The sequence below is a fragment of the Catharus ustulatus genome, chromosome 25 (assembly GCF_009819885.2).
Source record: "Catharus ustulatus isolate bCatUst1 chromosome 25, bCatUst1.pri.v2, whole genome shotgun sequence".
In the NCBI taxonomy this organism is placed as follows: domain Eukaryota; kingdom Metazoa; phylum Chordata; class Aves; order Passeriformes; family Turdidae; genus Catharus; species Catharus ustulatus.
The window spans coordinates 6,020,045-6,035,867 of record NC_046245.1 but is presented as its reverse complement, the minus strand read 5'-3'; the positions used below and the strand labels follow the sequence as shown (position 1 = coordinate 6,035,867).

The 15,823-nt window shown below is 43.7% G+C and overlaps 1 protein-coding gene across 1 annotated transcript in view; it reads right to left on the bottom strand.

Annotated features, from left to right (window-relative positions):
- LZTR1 (leucine zipper like transcription regulator 1) overlaps window positions 1–15,823 on the bottom strand; it is a 36,837-nt gene that overhangs the window by 17,549 nt on the left and 3,465 nt on the right. The window contains exons 6-9 of the mRNA XM_033080148.1: window positions 15,121–15,204; window positions 13,674–13,731; window positions 12,978–13,117; window positions 12,612–12,813 (exon numbers count right to left, since the gene is read on the bottom strand). Coding sequence (XP_032936039.1) covers window positions 12,612–12,813; window positions 12,978–13,117; window positions 13,674–13,731; window positions 15,121–15,204 — 484 coding nt within the window. The remainder of the gene's footprint in view (window positions 1–12,611; window positions 12,814–12,977; window positions 13,118–13,673; window positions 13,732–15,120; window positions 15,205–15,823) is intronic.

Here is a 15,823-nt window from a genome sequence, read left to right as displayed (position 1 = left end):
ATCTGTCACCTTCATCAACTGGAGCTCCAACTTCATCCGAAAGCAAGAAGTTTGCTTGCCACGACCCATTCCCACACAGCTAGGCAGGCTGTTGTTAGCTGTACTCTAACATCTTTCTCACAACTAACTGCAACCAAAACCAAACAAAAAGAACTGTTCTAGCAGAGCTCAAATGCAGCCCACCTGCTTTAGACTTATTCAGGTCATTTTCCACATCTCTTTTTTCTTTCTTTAACAAATAATATTTTAGTTTTGCTTTTAATTTTAATAATTCTCAAAATTTTTCAGTATTTTGTTTTTAAAAGTTGCCATTGAATTTAACAGCCACTTTTTTTTTCCAATCAAAAAGCTTTACAGTTTTGAAACAACTGGTGCCAGAAGGCAAACATGAATCACCTGAATATTTAACCAAGTAAGATGTACTTGCCAGTCACATCATATTCAACTCCAACAATCTCTATGGAATGCTGTGATGATAATTTTTCTTTTGTAATGGTTGGTAGGAGCCAAGGAACCAGAGCTCTGCAGTTACTAATAACTTAAGCAATCAAACAACTTTATTTTCTAAATATACAGACCACACATTTAAAGAGAGAAATGTAAAACATGGAATGACAGCCTGGAACATAAAAGGTTCTGCTTTTCAGTTCATCAAAGTATTGTGCAGCTGAGAGTTTCAGAGTGTTGGTTTTACTGAATCAGAACAGCAGAATTCAGGCCAGCACAAATTCCCATGTGGAGATGACAGTGCTGCAAGTGGTGACATTTTGGTGCCACCTGCAGAGGAACAATGCTCGGCCCTCCCAGGACCAAGGATTTGGCCACAGGAAGGACAGCTGGGTCCTCAAGAAAATATCCAAGATAAAAAGGAGAGCTCAGGAGCACAAACAGCTGTTGAGACATTCTGGTCCCCAGTTCCTTATCCATCAATATCAGACACCCAGAACCTGCCCTATCTTGAATTTTTCACTGGGACACCTCCCAAGCCGCCAAATCCAGCTGCTGAATACACTCACCCCAGGCAGAGTTTACAAGAAACAGCTACAAAACATCATCTACTTTGCTAGCCAGGACGGTCAGAAAGGATGAGAGAAAATGGCTCAAATTGCAGCAGGGGAGGTTTAGGTTGGATATTAGGAAACATTTTCTCCTTAAAGGGGTTGTAAGCATTGGCACAAGCTGCTTAGGGCAGTTGCAGCCACCCTCCCTGGAAGTGTTCAAAAGCTGCCTGGCACTTGGGGATATGGATTAGAGGTGAATGTGGTGGTGTTGACTGGACTTGATGATCTTGAGGATCTTTTCCAACCCTGACGGTTCTGTAGTTCTATGATTCTAATTTCATCTGCTGGCACAACTCCAGATGGTCCTGTGTGAATCCAAAGGGATTTGTCTTCCTCATTCCTGGTACATATTGGAATGCTAAAATTCACAGATAAATAATGTATTTGTCAGCTCTAGATCCTGTACTTACCTCTCCATCAATGTGATCTCCTTACTTTATTAACAGTGCCTGACAGAAGAAATTCTGGGTTCAATTCTGACACCTCCAATGATGAGTGCTGGCACCCCTCTCAGAGCTACATTGCCCTGTTTCATCTGTTGGAGTGGTTTCTCTATTTAAGGTTAATGAGATTTGCATCTGAGGATCTTTACAAGCTGGAATCTTTGCTTTCAAAAGCAGATCTCATCAGTCACCTTTGCTTCCCTTTCAGTACATCCTTACACACTGCTGGCATGACTTAAGCCATGATTTTCAAAATAAAAGTATTTCACAAGTCTTTTTTTCTCTCAGACTTGCACTGTAGCCAATCCAGACAGCATAAATGGAGTTTGTCTTGTGCTGTTCATCAGGGCTCTAATTTGAGTCCCAAAGCTGTGCATTAGAGTTGCCTCTCCCCATGCCAGAGCACCCAGCAATCATTCAAACAGGTGAGATTACAGCCCTGAGCATCACCTCTGGGCCTGAGCACATATACTTTAAAATAAACTCAGTAATACCTCTGCAAACCCCTCCATAAACTCATTGATTTAAATTTGGATCTCACCAGGAACACATTCAGCTTTGCTTGAAGTCCTTAATAAATTAAGTTGAAGCAATGTAAAGTAAAATTAAATAGTGAAAGAAGTAAAATGAATATTTCCACTCAGGGGTCAATAGTAGCCTGCTCTATGCAATTTAAAACTTGCACATGCAGAGCCAATGCTTAAATGCTTCTTGGATTACAGTTTAAGTTAAATAGCTCATGATAAATTGTAAGGGGGGAAAAAGGGAGCAGAGAAGAAAAGGCATATTTGACGGTGGAATTTCTCTCTCTTTCCTGTAATAAGTTTAACATCCATTTTTGAAGTCTTTTTCACTTTCAAGTGGTTCTTTATTCACCTCTGAGTCTGCTGCAGGTCCTTGTTTAACTATTGCTATGCTGAAATCTAAACCAAATACAACCAAGATTTTTTTAAACCCCATTCTCTCCAGGGCAAGTGGAAGCTTCCTCTGCGGCAGATACTCTCTCAGCTACTGCTAGGTAGGACATCTGGTTAAAAGGTTTAAAATTAAAGTGTGTAAGTGGCTCTTCACAAATCACAGAATCCAAGACTGGTTCAGGTTGGGAGGGACCCTAAAGCTCATCTTGTTCCACCCTCTGCCATGGACATTCCATTAGCCCAAGTTGCTCCAAGCCCTGTCCAACCTGGCCATGGACACTTCCAGGGATGAGGATGAGAAGCTGAGGGGTTTGCCCACTGCAAGTAGCAAAATGCAGATCACAAGCTAAGATGGTGAAGAGGGAATATCCATCAGCTATTCCCAAGTCTCAGATAGCCTTCCCACATTTTGTCATGATGAAAAAACAGGGGAGATGGATCACCCCAAAGTGACAACCTGTGTTTTATATCAAAGCTGACCGACACACTGGAAGAGGATGAAGTAAAGCCCTTTCTCAGCTGTCAGGTCGGCAGCACACACAGCTCTTCTGTACAGCCAGCAGAACTGCATCAGGGACAAAAATTCAACCTCCTTGTAGTGAGATTCACTCTCTTGGCTGTGAGGAATGCATTAACTGTCCTATTATTGCAGGCTGTGACTACTTGTGTTGTTGCACATGATATGTTTCAGTGTTTTTGGTGATAGAAATTTCAACATTATGGGCAATACTAGGACATTGCTAAAATCAAATCCTCTGCATATATTTCAAGGTTCCCCTTTCTTACTCCCAGCTCCTCAGAAGCCTTCTTATATTTTCAGAAGAGATTTACAACTGTGTAAACATTCATTTTCCTCACAGTCAGCTATGAATGAGCAGGTATTACAGAAAGTAATTGTTGCACTGAACTCATAAGCCAGTAATGATGTGCTCAGATTTCTTTCACAACCCACGAACATCAATGAGCCTCTCCATCCTTCAGTATCATTAAAAGCTCAAAGCCAGAATGAAATAAGAAGACATAAAGCCATCAACAAACCAACCTGGTGAACCAACATAAACTAAGAGGCAAAAAAAGTACATCTTTTTCTCTGAAACTGGAAAAAAACTATAAGCTACAACAGGTTCAAATGAGCTGTGACTACTGGGAGATTGGGAGCTGTTGATACCTGAGAAGTTTCCACACTGTTACACCAGGCAACAGCATCAAATTCAAACAGATGGACAGAGCTTTGGATAGTCTTTAGGTTCAAGGAGGTTTAAGGATTTAAAATGTTTGCCCATGCTGGGTGCAGACAATCTCTGCTTTCAGACAAAATTGGAACAGACACATGTTAGAGTAAACTTCAAGACATGCAGCTCTGCAAATTAAGAGATGCAGGCAAATGCTGAAGGATTTTACTGAGCCTTTCCATAGGCTGTTGTTCCTTTATTGGGCCTTTCCTTAGGCTGTCATTCCTTTCAGATTACGGCAATGGAGTCATCCAGTTTATCACTGCAGGTACCCAAGAGTAACCAAAGTGCTGTATACAACCCAAAAAATACCTATTTATTTAAAAAGTCTGGACTGGTATAAACTTTGGGAGCACAGCTAACCATGAGCCAGGCAACTGCCCTGCTGTCTCAGGAAAGTTATGAAGAAAATCTTCCTGGAAGCTACTTCTACCATATGAAGGAGGTGACTGGTATCAGTCAGCAAGGATTTACCACAGGCAAATTTTTCCTGACAAACGTGATCATCCCCTTCAAAATGCTTCATGGGTTATAGGAGGACTCTGCATTCTCAGCAAGTCTATGCTTGATAGCAAATTGTCTGGAGCAGTTGAAATGCTGGAGGCTGATATTCCAAAGGACTTAGCTAGGCTGGAAAATGGGCCAGCAGGCGCTTCAGGAAGTTCTGCCAAGTCCTGGCCCTGGGACAGTCATTCCAGAACACAGCTCCATAGAACACAGATGTGATGGACAGGCAGCTGCAGAAGGTTCAGCAGCATCCTCTGGCAGCATGGCCAGCAGCCCCTCAGCTGTGCCAGTGGGCTCAGGGAAGGGACTTGTCCTCCTCTACTCACTGTTTTCAAGTGCCCAGCTGAAGCACTCTGCCCAGTTCTGGGATCCCCAGCACAGAAAGGCATTGACCTATGTAAGTCCAGTGGAAGGACACCAACATGCAGGCTGTGATCAAGGGCTGGAGCACAGGATGCATGACAGAAGAGAAGGTAAAGGAGGCACATTCCTGCAGGGAGGACAGAGCTGCTCTTCGGAGAGGTGCCCAGTGGGAAGAGAGGAGCCAATAGACTCAGGTCAGCACAGGAAGTCCTTTCTTAGTGTGAGAGGAAAATGTCTTTGATCATGATAGTGGACAAACACTGGACGGAAGCCAGAAGGAGCTGCTGAACCTCTGGAGATAAATGGAATGGAATGGAATTCAATGGAATGGAATGGAATGGAATGGAATGGAATGGAATGGAATGGAATGGAATGGAATGGAATGGAATGGAATGGAATGGACAATGGCCCAAGCAGCCTGCCTCTGAGCATGTGGTTGAATTCAAAACCTTGAAAGGCCTTCCAACCCACCTGCTTTTGTGATTCTAAAGCTTCCCCCTGTTCTTTAACATACTGCAGGGCTGGGAGTTCAACTGTGCTCTTGTTACAATGGAAATTTAATTTACATTTAAGATGGAAATTTGGCTTTCACTATTCCCCTCTGATGGTACAGACAAGAAAACAGGGAATAAAAGCTCTATCACAGACATACAGAATGAACCTCCTCAAAGGCTATTTCCATTCCTTTGCCCCAGACAGGGTCAACAATACTTATTTTGCTCCTGAGAAAAAAAAAAATCCAGTCTGTCTTTGGAGATTTCCACTGATAGACTTCTCAAAACTTCTCATGAAACCTTCAACACTACACTAATGTCAGAAAGCCAAAAATATTTTGTCTGCAGTTTATTGAGATTGCCATAACTACATTGTCAACATAAATTGATCTATTGCAGCTTAACAATGATGACAAGTGAAGGATCACCTCTGTAAGCACCACCTCCTTGTATGGAACCCTTAATACAGAAAGAGACTCATGGATTGAAGCAGAAGATAGAAAGTTGAAGACCATGATGTAGAAACCTAGAATTTAGCATAAATCATGGAATCAGAGGATGCTTTCGGTGGGAAGGAACCTTAAAGCACATCTTGTTCCAATCCCTGCACGGCAGGGACACATTCCACCAGCCCAGGTTGCTCCAAGCCCAACCAACCTAACCCTGGACACTTTCAGGGATGGGGCAGTCACAGCTGCTCTGGGCAGCCTGTGCCAGGACCTCCTCACCCTCACAGGGAAGAATTCCTTCCCAATATCCCACCTAACCCTGCCCTCTGGCAATGGGAAACCATTCCCTCTGGCTCTGTCACTCCAAGCCCTTGTCCAAAGTCTCCCTCCAGCTCCCTTGGAGCCCCTTTAGGCACTGGAAGGCTCTAAGGACTCTGTAGATCCTTCTCCAGTTTGAACACCCCCAGCACTCCCAGCCTGGCTCCAGGCCTTGGAGCAGCTCTGTGGCCTCCTGTGGACTCGCTCCAGCAGCTCCACGTCCTTCCTGTGCTGGAAGCCCAGGGCTGGAGGCAGCTCTGCAGGTGGGGTCTCACCTGAGTGGGGCACAGGGGCAGAATCTCCCCCTGCCCTGCTGCCCACACTGGGGGATCAGCCCAGCACATGGGGGGTTCTGGGTTAAATCACCACATACAGAAGCAAAGTCATAATAACAAAAGCTTGTTACAGTATTAGCTCTGGTTATGATAAGCGACAGAGGAGGCAACCAAGACATCCTTTGTAATTGCGCTCTACACTGAGGATGAGATTTTTCCATTTGGCATTCACTGGAGAACACAGAATGGAAACAGGAAGGCAAATCCATTAACAATGACATCCAAACACGTGGCAGCATAACCACAAAGGTCAGAGTATGAGGCTGTCTGTAATTTATTTACAATTGTAATAGTAGTAAATGTTATTTCCTTTAAAATTGTTTTAGCATATATCGGTTGCAAATTTAAAGAGTAATGTTAATGTATAATTCATCAGAGAGGATGAGGCAGTTTGAAGAACAAGCCAAACTGCAGACATATCCAAACATGTCACAAAAGATCATATATTGAAATCTGACAACTGCTGACAGAAATCCAGTGACCAACCATTTGCTTCTCTTTGGCAAGTGGCGTGCATTCAAAAATCCAATAACCATAACAGTACTTTTGGGACCTTAATCTGACTTCCTAAATAAACCAAGCTACCAAATTTCTGTGAAGAGGTACTGTAATTAAGACCTTCTTTGAGGAAAACTTTCCTTTTAGAAAATACCAAATTGTGGTTTAAGTGTAATGAAGACTTCACAAAAAAAAACCTGATAAAATGGTCCAATAAATAATTACTCTCATTCTCAAAAAAAATTGTAAACATTTGTTTTCCTTTCTTTTTCAGTCTGGATATTTCTAGTTTCAGTTTGAAGGGGCTGAATCTTGTTTTATCTTTTACTGATAGATTAAAAACCCTCTGTTCCTCAGGTAAGCCAGGGAAGATTTAATTTCCTACACCTAAAAGACACTTCACTTCATATTTGATCACTGGGCTTCCCATCTTCAATCGTTCTCTGAACAACCTCCCTTGTTTGTGAACACAACATGGGGAGATGCTGTACTGGAAGATCTATCTAATAAACACAAGGATCATGTATTTATATTACTTAATGACACTACACTCTGTCAGCTTCTAGAACCAAGAATATCACAGCACTTCCAGCCATTTCAGACCACCAGGAGCTCTCCCAGCTCCCCACAAGGACTGGGAATTTAAGTCATTGTTTCCAGGGATACTGGAAGGGAAACCATGAAGCCCAGACCACACACTGTTCATAAATGTATCCTACAGCCAAACTGAAACACAGACTGTTTGCACTCACCTTAAGAAGAAATCAAAATCCCTGAGTGGACTGTTATTGTAATCAGTAATTGGCAAAACTCTGGACAATTAGCAAATATTGGAGGAAAGCTGTGATTTTCTGTTGTCTTTCACGGTTGGTTGTTGGCATAAGTTTATTCAGACTATCTGCTCCTCATTAAAGAAGCATATTTCAAGTCCTTCCATTACTCAATTTTATACCACCTTAATGTGGGTCACGTTATATCTGTGTTGTTACAATTCCTTACCAGGGAGTGAGTTACAGAAATATTCCTTCTGCCTATCATCCACATCATTTGCATTTTGCTTTCTCTGGGAAAATACTGTAAAAGGATGTAATAATGAACACCCCTCAGAAAGGATATGAACATAGAATTGACAAACAGAAGTGGAGCTGTACAATAGCTATAGGTACTTTGATGCACAGATTCTTATAAATATAAATATTTTCAAGATGTCTCTTTCCAGACACTGCAAAGGGCACTGGTATGAAGCTCCTCCATTTTTAAACACAGTTTTTTAAAAAGGATGCAAGCCTGAACACTACACACTATTTATAAACATCAAAAGTATCAGTCTTCCCTCTGGATTGTGAAATGCTCAGTTTTATCTGTCCCAGCAGAACAGGATACCTTGAGAACGACCCTGCCCATGTGTGAGGCAGATCTTGTTAGGGGGCTCATAGCAGGAAAAGGGGCATTGTGCACACAGTAACATGTTTCTCTTGCCTGAAGATACCTCAAGGGGTTTAAGTGATCTCTGCACAAGGAGACTGGGGCAGACTCATCCCCAGGAGGATGACTAAGTCCTTTTAATCTTCCTCAGCTGCCCACAAACCACGTCACTGTAATCTGTCTGAAAACCTCCAAAACTGAGCCTCCAAGTAAGCCCAAGAAGGTTACCAGCACATTAACCTCCTCTTTTGGCTTATTAAAAGAAAAATTAAGAGCTTTGAAAATTGGAGATTTTTATTGCTCTTGGCTTTGAAAGCCCTAATTGTGAGACTGAAATGTTTCCCAGAACAAGTGTTAGAGATTTCCCTCATAACTTCAGGAGAGATGGATGACTCTTCAGTCCCCACAGCCACAGGGAGATGATGGGAAGTGTGAGGAAGGACAATTTTCTTCTTCCTGATGTAACACCCTGCCTCTATGAATCAAACTTCACCTTGGATTCTGTGGGTCTGTGTCCACAATTGGTTGTGTTCCCTGCCAGACCCAGAGCTCCTGCCATTCCCTGCAGAACATTCCTCTCTGTGGCACAAGCCATGACTGCCATGTGCACACGTGTCTGTCAAATATGCAACATGGGGCATTTTTCCCCTTACTGCCTTCTGATTTCTTACGCTACTTCAACCTTCTTCAGAAAGTAAGGGATATTTTGAGTTCAATAGAAAAACCTCAAGGCAAACAAAAAATCTATTTCTTGTTTTTAAATCCTTCAGTAGCCTTGCATAAAGAAAATCCAGCACACCAGAAGCTTTGGCAGTGTTATGTAGGCAGGCAAGGACTCAGATAAGATATTCCTGTGAAAAGGAATAGAAAAGGAGAACCCCCAGCTGTGAACATCATCTCACAGCAAAGATGGGGAATAGCTCTCTGTGTGCTCTGTACAATATATATGTACAGAGGTTTGAGGAGCTACAGACTGCCATGGTGTAGCTCAGCAAGGATTTCTTGTTATTCATCCTAAAGCATAAAATGGTAGCTCCTGGTTTATTTTTGAAGTACTGACCTGTTCCATCTCAGTTTACCCTCTTCTATTCATTAAGCTATTTCCCATCCTCCATCCCACAGAGAAGCACTACCAAGAATTCTGAGCACCCTGAGCAGAGAACTACAAGAGATCCATTGCCAGATCTATTCCCAGGTTTGTTCTACCTGTTTACTCAAACATGCAGAAAATGCCAGACTGCCTCAGGGCACCTGCAGCATATGACACACCATCGCTGTCTGTGCTCAAGAAGTGCCTCTAGGACCTTCCTAGAATTTACTCCGCTTTGCTGTGATTAATGCCCAAATTGTGCCACCTTTTCCAGGTAACAACCTCAAGATTCTTCAGCCTTGAGTCACATGTCACCATAACAGGATAGCAGAGGACATACAATTTCCATGTGACAGCCTATTCCCGCTACTAGCATGAATTTTGGACTGAAAAGTCCAAATCACTCCCTGATCACCCTGAAAAGCTCCTCACAGAACCTAAGTTCAGAGAACAAGACTGGAATGGAAGCAATGACTCTTCAGCGTACGCAATCTCCTCTGTAATCTCTTGGCAAAGCACTGTAAAAATCACCACTGAATGAATAGCTTAATCAGTACCAAACCTTATTTTGGACTCCAAAAGCTTTACCCATTCCATGCTAAACACCAAAAGAAGAAAAAATTAAGGATATGCATCACGTGACAAAAGTAACCTTGCTTATAGTGCAGTTAATCAAAGCTGTAATGCAGCATTTCTAAGATCATACCACATAATACAGAGCAAGCAGAAGGTAATCCCTACAGTCTATCCACTGGAAAAGAAAAAAAACCCAATTCTAAAAGTCAAGGTAGGTCATTCTGCTGCACAATAACAGAGGTCACTGTCACTACACACACAGCAGAAACCCTCACGTGCTAAGACAGCATTGCACTTACGACTTCTATTTTGTCTCAAATTAACGTGAATAATTTTGTTCATAGAGATGGATAAAAAAGGAAAATCCAAGTTCAGAGTGTCCAGGGAACAGGACGGTACTAGAGACTCATTGCTACCTTTAGAACTCTTTGCCAAAAGCTCATGGAAATTTAATTAGGAAAATTATTCTGAGAAATTATCTAGTTATGACTCCAGAAGACACAAAATAATCTAAAACTTAGTTGAAAAGCCAAAAGTCTTTCAGGTTTTAATCAGTCTTCCAGGAAAATTTACTATTGTGTGTTTCAACAGCACCAATTTCACTTCCCATTTCTACCAAATCAATCTCTAGATGCCATACCAGAAAAAGAAACTGCAAAATACAACACAAGCTACTAACAGACCTCTGCCTGGGATTACAGACAGATGAGGAAAAGAGCTTTGAAATCTGAAATGAAATTTAACAGAGGATAACTCAGGGACTAATGCTGGTTTACAACACTGCCAGGAGCAGTTCTACCCCTGAAGCCATAAGCAATTGTGTCCCAAAGAACCAATGCCTGCTGAAGCCTCACACATCAAATGGTCACACTGGCAGGAACTGTGGCTTTAGAAAGTTGAAGAAGCAGCTTTATTACTTTCATGTGACAATAAATCAGCTTTTTAAAGCATCAAATAGGCTGCTGTGAAATACAGTAATTTCACGAATACGAGCCGCACCGTTTTGACCAAAATTTTGCTCCTGTACCGGAAATGCGGCTGATACTCAGGAGTGGCCAATATGTGAATAATTTTCTGACATTTTCAACCCCAGGAGTGCAAACCAAGTCAGCGCAAACTGCAAAGTCGAGCTCCTGCCAGTAAAACCCTGCATTTATGCGGTTGTTACAAATTGGTTACTCTGTTGCGCGGTGGGTGGAGCTGCTCCATGCAGGCAGCACAGGGGGTGGGGAAGGCAGGGCAGCTCTCTCCTGTCCCGTCCCCGTGTGCCGCCGCCGCAGGAGCAGGCAGGCTACATCCCTGCCTCCCATCGCTGCCGCGGGTGCCGACGGGCTCTGTGCCCCCCCTGCCGCCGCGGGGCAGTGCCGGGCCGGGGTGACCGAGTCCAGCGGTGGCGGCGGCCGGCCCCGAGCAGCCCCGCCGAGCAGCAGCGCCGAGCTGGGCCACCCAGCCGTGTTGGCAGCCTCGAGCCCTCATGGCCCGAGTCAAGCCAGTAAACCCCGCCCTGCAGCGGTTCTGTTACTATTTGGCAACTTTGTTGCACGCGGGTCCTCGCTGCGAAGGACAGAGCGGCTTATACTCGGGTGCGGCTTATTTATGGACAAAAACAAAATGTTTGCCAACACCCGGCAATGCGGTTTATACTCAGTGCGGCTTGTATTCGTGAATTTACTGTACTTTAGTCAAATAACAGCTCCCAACAAGGCCCATGTGCACGGTAATTTTGAGCAGTGTGGGGGGGATTCTCCACCTCATCCAACACTGTGACATGTCTGCAAAGACATAAACACACCAAACAGACCACACAGTTCTTGGGGGGTGAGCCCTGTCACACCTGTGCTGGCTAAATCGGTAACTCTGCACTTGATCCCAATTCTTGCAATGCTCAGCTGTATGAGGTGTAACCTCAGGCTGTGTAATTGCACTGCACACACATGGAGCATCTCCTCCTGCAGAGCAGCCCACACACTAAACCCACTGTGACATCAGCTGCAGTACCTTAACATGGCTTAAGGTAAAATCTATTCACATTAATAAACACAATGAATGCTGCTGCTCCAAAGACAGGAGCTACACACACTGGTATGGGCTTCAGGGAACAACTGCTTGTGCATGATGAAATGATGAAATGATCCTCACTTACATGACCTGCAATATGCACCGAAACCAGGTGAGCCCTTGGCACTTCCACCTGGAATACAAGCTGATCCCAGACAGGATCTGTGAGTGTGCTATAGAAAAAATGGACATTTTATCACACAATCACTGCCTTGTATGAGTAGCAAGTCACAAAAGAAACAGACTAATATGTTCATTTTTCTTTTTTTAAAAAAATATGGTCTCATTTGGAGTGTTTCCTTGGCACTTGGTGGTCTACAGCCTTTTGATGTCCATGTAAAAACAGACATTTAAAAATGTATATCTCCTATTAATGCGAGTATGTTAAAACAGCCCTTTCTGAACTTCCATGTTACTATTTGCCAGCCACACCTCTATGTATAATCAGAATTTATAAGATTTTATGTACATGGGCATTACAGTGACAAATCAAACCTTGTCAAGTTTTGAATTCTGTTTCAAGAGGATCACACAGTCAGCCACAGAACCACTGGCACACACCAAATTCATTGTTCAGTTTTTGACTGAACAAATGATTGACTCATAATGCACATAAAAGCATTTCATGGTATTTCTTTAAAATGTGCTAAGCGACGTTTTAGATGTGTCAACACTGACTAATTTTTAAGGACTGCTACCCACAATATTAGAACTAATTAACCCTCAGTGGGAAGGAGTTGCCACTATTTAGCTAAAAGCCAATGCTTTTGTCAAAAAGTATCCATGGCGAAAATGAGTCAGAAAAGACGTAGCATAAAGGAAAAACCACCAGCAGAAGATTTTACCTCACTGTCTGGGCTGGGCTGGATGACCTCCCAGGTCTGGGAGTCCACATCATAGCAGTGGAGCTCGTTGGGCAGCGTGTTGTCCGCAGCCCCGCCGAACACGTAGAGGTGCCGGTCGAAGGCCACCATGGTGTGCCCGTATCGCCGCTGCGGAGGGGGCGGCGAGCCCCGCAGCAAGTGCTCTGTGGGGATCCGTGTCCAGCTGGGGCAGGAAACAGGAAACAGGCCACGTTTTTACAATTCTTTTACATTTTCTAACTCGTCACTGGGAGACATGGCATTCTCCCTCAATACCCTGAAGTGTTACATTTCACAACTCAGGCAGTCAAGGACTATGTGGATTTTGCAGGACCTGTCTACACTTACATCTTTTCTTTGAATTCAAACTGGAAGAGATTATTGGTAATCTTTGCTCCACTCTGGCCAGAGAAAACAAACATCTTGTCTTTGCAAACCGCCACAGGAAAATTACAGCAGGAAGGAGGAATTTCACCACTTTGTTCAATCTGAAAGGTAATTAAGTTCAAAATCAGAAATGTATTGTTACAGTGCACAACTCCACATGCTGAGGATGAGCATATGGCATGGGCCCTATAAAGCTGGTGACAGGTAGTAGACTCCTGACATGCTTACATGTCTGATTTTCCCTGGATAAAAAGGTTGGGAGGCTTTGTTTTTAAAGATCCCAGTACTGTAAGGATCAGGGCTTTGGTCAGCTGGCCAGCAAAGCTCCCAGTCTGTGGCAGTGGTCTGAGTGGGAATGCAGTGGTCAGAGTGGGAATGCAGTGGTGAGGGTGGGAATGCAGTCCCTTCCACAGCAAATCCCTCATGGGAAGTCCAAGTCCAGTTCACAGATTCACAAGCAAAAAAATCACCCTTTCATACACACTTGGTTTTCCAAATAGTCAAACCAAATCAAAGTGGAACTGTTTCTTTTAACTGTGGGTCAAAAACATATTCTGGAGAAAGAGCAGTGTACTCTATCATGGCTAATTTTAAATAATTGTGCATTAAAACCAAAAAAGAGAATTTTATGTATTAGTTGAAATGAAAGCTTCTTACCTCTTCCCAGCAGGTCAGCTCTCTGTCCTGCAGGCCTATTGTCCACATGTCATTTAATCTGTGCCATAACACAAAAATTGCTTGATTTTAAACAGTTCATTTTTTGTAACTGTGTTGAAAGGACAGAAATCCTATTTCATCAACATTGCATCTGCACAGGAAGAGCCTCCTACTTCCACTGGCAGAAAAACAATTATTAGAATCCCTTTGTTCTATACCTAAATTTTATAGTCCCTCCCCATCTTTCTTCAGCATCTTTCTAGTTACAAGCACACTGCAGTTAACAGCTACAAACAGCAACTCAGTCTGGAGCTTAAGGATTTGAACTATTTAATCTTCAGGATTTTTACAAAATACTCCTTATTACCCTGCTCCTTCTGCTCATCCCTGTTAACTACTGAGACTGAACCTAACAATTATTTACATGGCTGAATCCTTGCTTAAATACAGAAAGGAGGACAAAGCAGGTAACCTGACACATCTCTGACTGTGCTGTTCCCAGAACAAGTTACTCACAGTAACTACAGATGTTTCCTTTGTTCAAATCTGCCTGGAGGCTCAAGTTCCATAAAAAAGACATTTTTTTAACGTGATTAGACATATTTAACATAAATTAGACAGCTCCTCTCACCCACTCCTTCCTTACAGCTACCCAAGGCCCTGGGGGACTCCCTAAGATGACACTGAAAATCCCACAGAGTCATGCATCTTATCTTATACCAATTCCTCCTCCAGAAATAACAAAGACATCCCATCTGTTTTCCCGATTATGAGAAGTTCTCCTGGAGACTTGGTGGAGCTGGACACTTTTCTGAAGATTCTCCTCAGAAGAGACATTTGTGACAATCTCTGTGTGCTCTTACGATGCAAATATTGTACATTAACATAAATTATTCAAGTCCATCACAAAAGAAAAAAATGGCATGTCCAGAATTGACTGTTCCCTGACAGACCAACAGCAAATGCAAGGAGCTACTGTGAGACAAAGCACCAGGCTCTCTCCAACATCTCAGTACCACTCCTTTCCAGTCTTTCCCCACACAAAATCCCACCTCCCTTCAACCTAATATTACATATTTCAAGAGATTTCTGAGAAATAACTGACATGATGCTTTGCTCTTAGTTCTGTCAGATGATTTCAAAGCAAATCCAGGTTTTGCTCTCTAAGTCTTCAGCAACATCAGCCAACCTGTGCCAGGGATCTTTCAAGAAATGTGCATTTGCCAAATTCCAAAAATCATTCTGCAGCCTTACAACCAAGCAAGCTGTCAAATTACACATCCACAGCCACTCTGAGTAAGCAGATCTTTATGCTCAGCAACAGACTGGGTTTGCTCTAGCTGAGTATTTAAATCTCTTGGAATATGCAAATTTCTCTACAAAGGTGGAAACTGAAGGGCTGGGATTTCACAAAAACATTCAAGGAGAGGGTGATACTGCCCCATACCGTGCGTTGCCATCATATCCAGCAAAGATCCACAGCTTGTCACTGTACACCGTCGCACCGTGAGCTGACCTGGCCACCGGCAACCTGCAAGGAAGAAAATGCAGACAACAATCTTTCCTCCGCAGCTGCAGAGGGGCTGCAGAAGGATCTAAGAGCTAAAATGCACGTGGAAGAAGAAAGTACCCTACACAAAATTGCTTCTGCCATGCACCCTCCAAACACTGAGTGAGACTCTGAAGGCATGTATTACAGTAATTTCAAGATTACATGCCGCACTGACTATAAGCCTCATCTCCGGGTGTCAGTAACATTTCATTCTTTGTCCATAAATTAGCCGCACACAATTATAAGCTGCTCTGTCGTTGGCAGAGAGAACCCGCATGCAACAAAGTTGCCAAATAGTAACAGAATTGCAGGATGGTGGGGTTTACTGGTTCGGCTTGGGCTGTGTGGGTACGGGGCTGCTGACGGGGCCAGGTGGCCCAGCTCGGTGGGGCCGCTCGGGGTCGGCCGCCGCTGGGCTCGCTTGCTCTGGCCTGGTGCTGACGCACAGTGGCAGGCCGGGATGGAGCCCACCAGCACCCATGGCGGTGGCAGCAGGAGGGGAAGGAGCCCCCCCGCTCCCACAGCGGCAGGCGGGGGTGGAGTCTGCCTGCTCCTGCGGTGGTGGCAGCAGTTGGGAGCCCCCCGCTTCCCCCCCGGG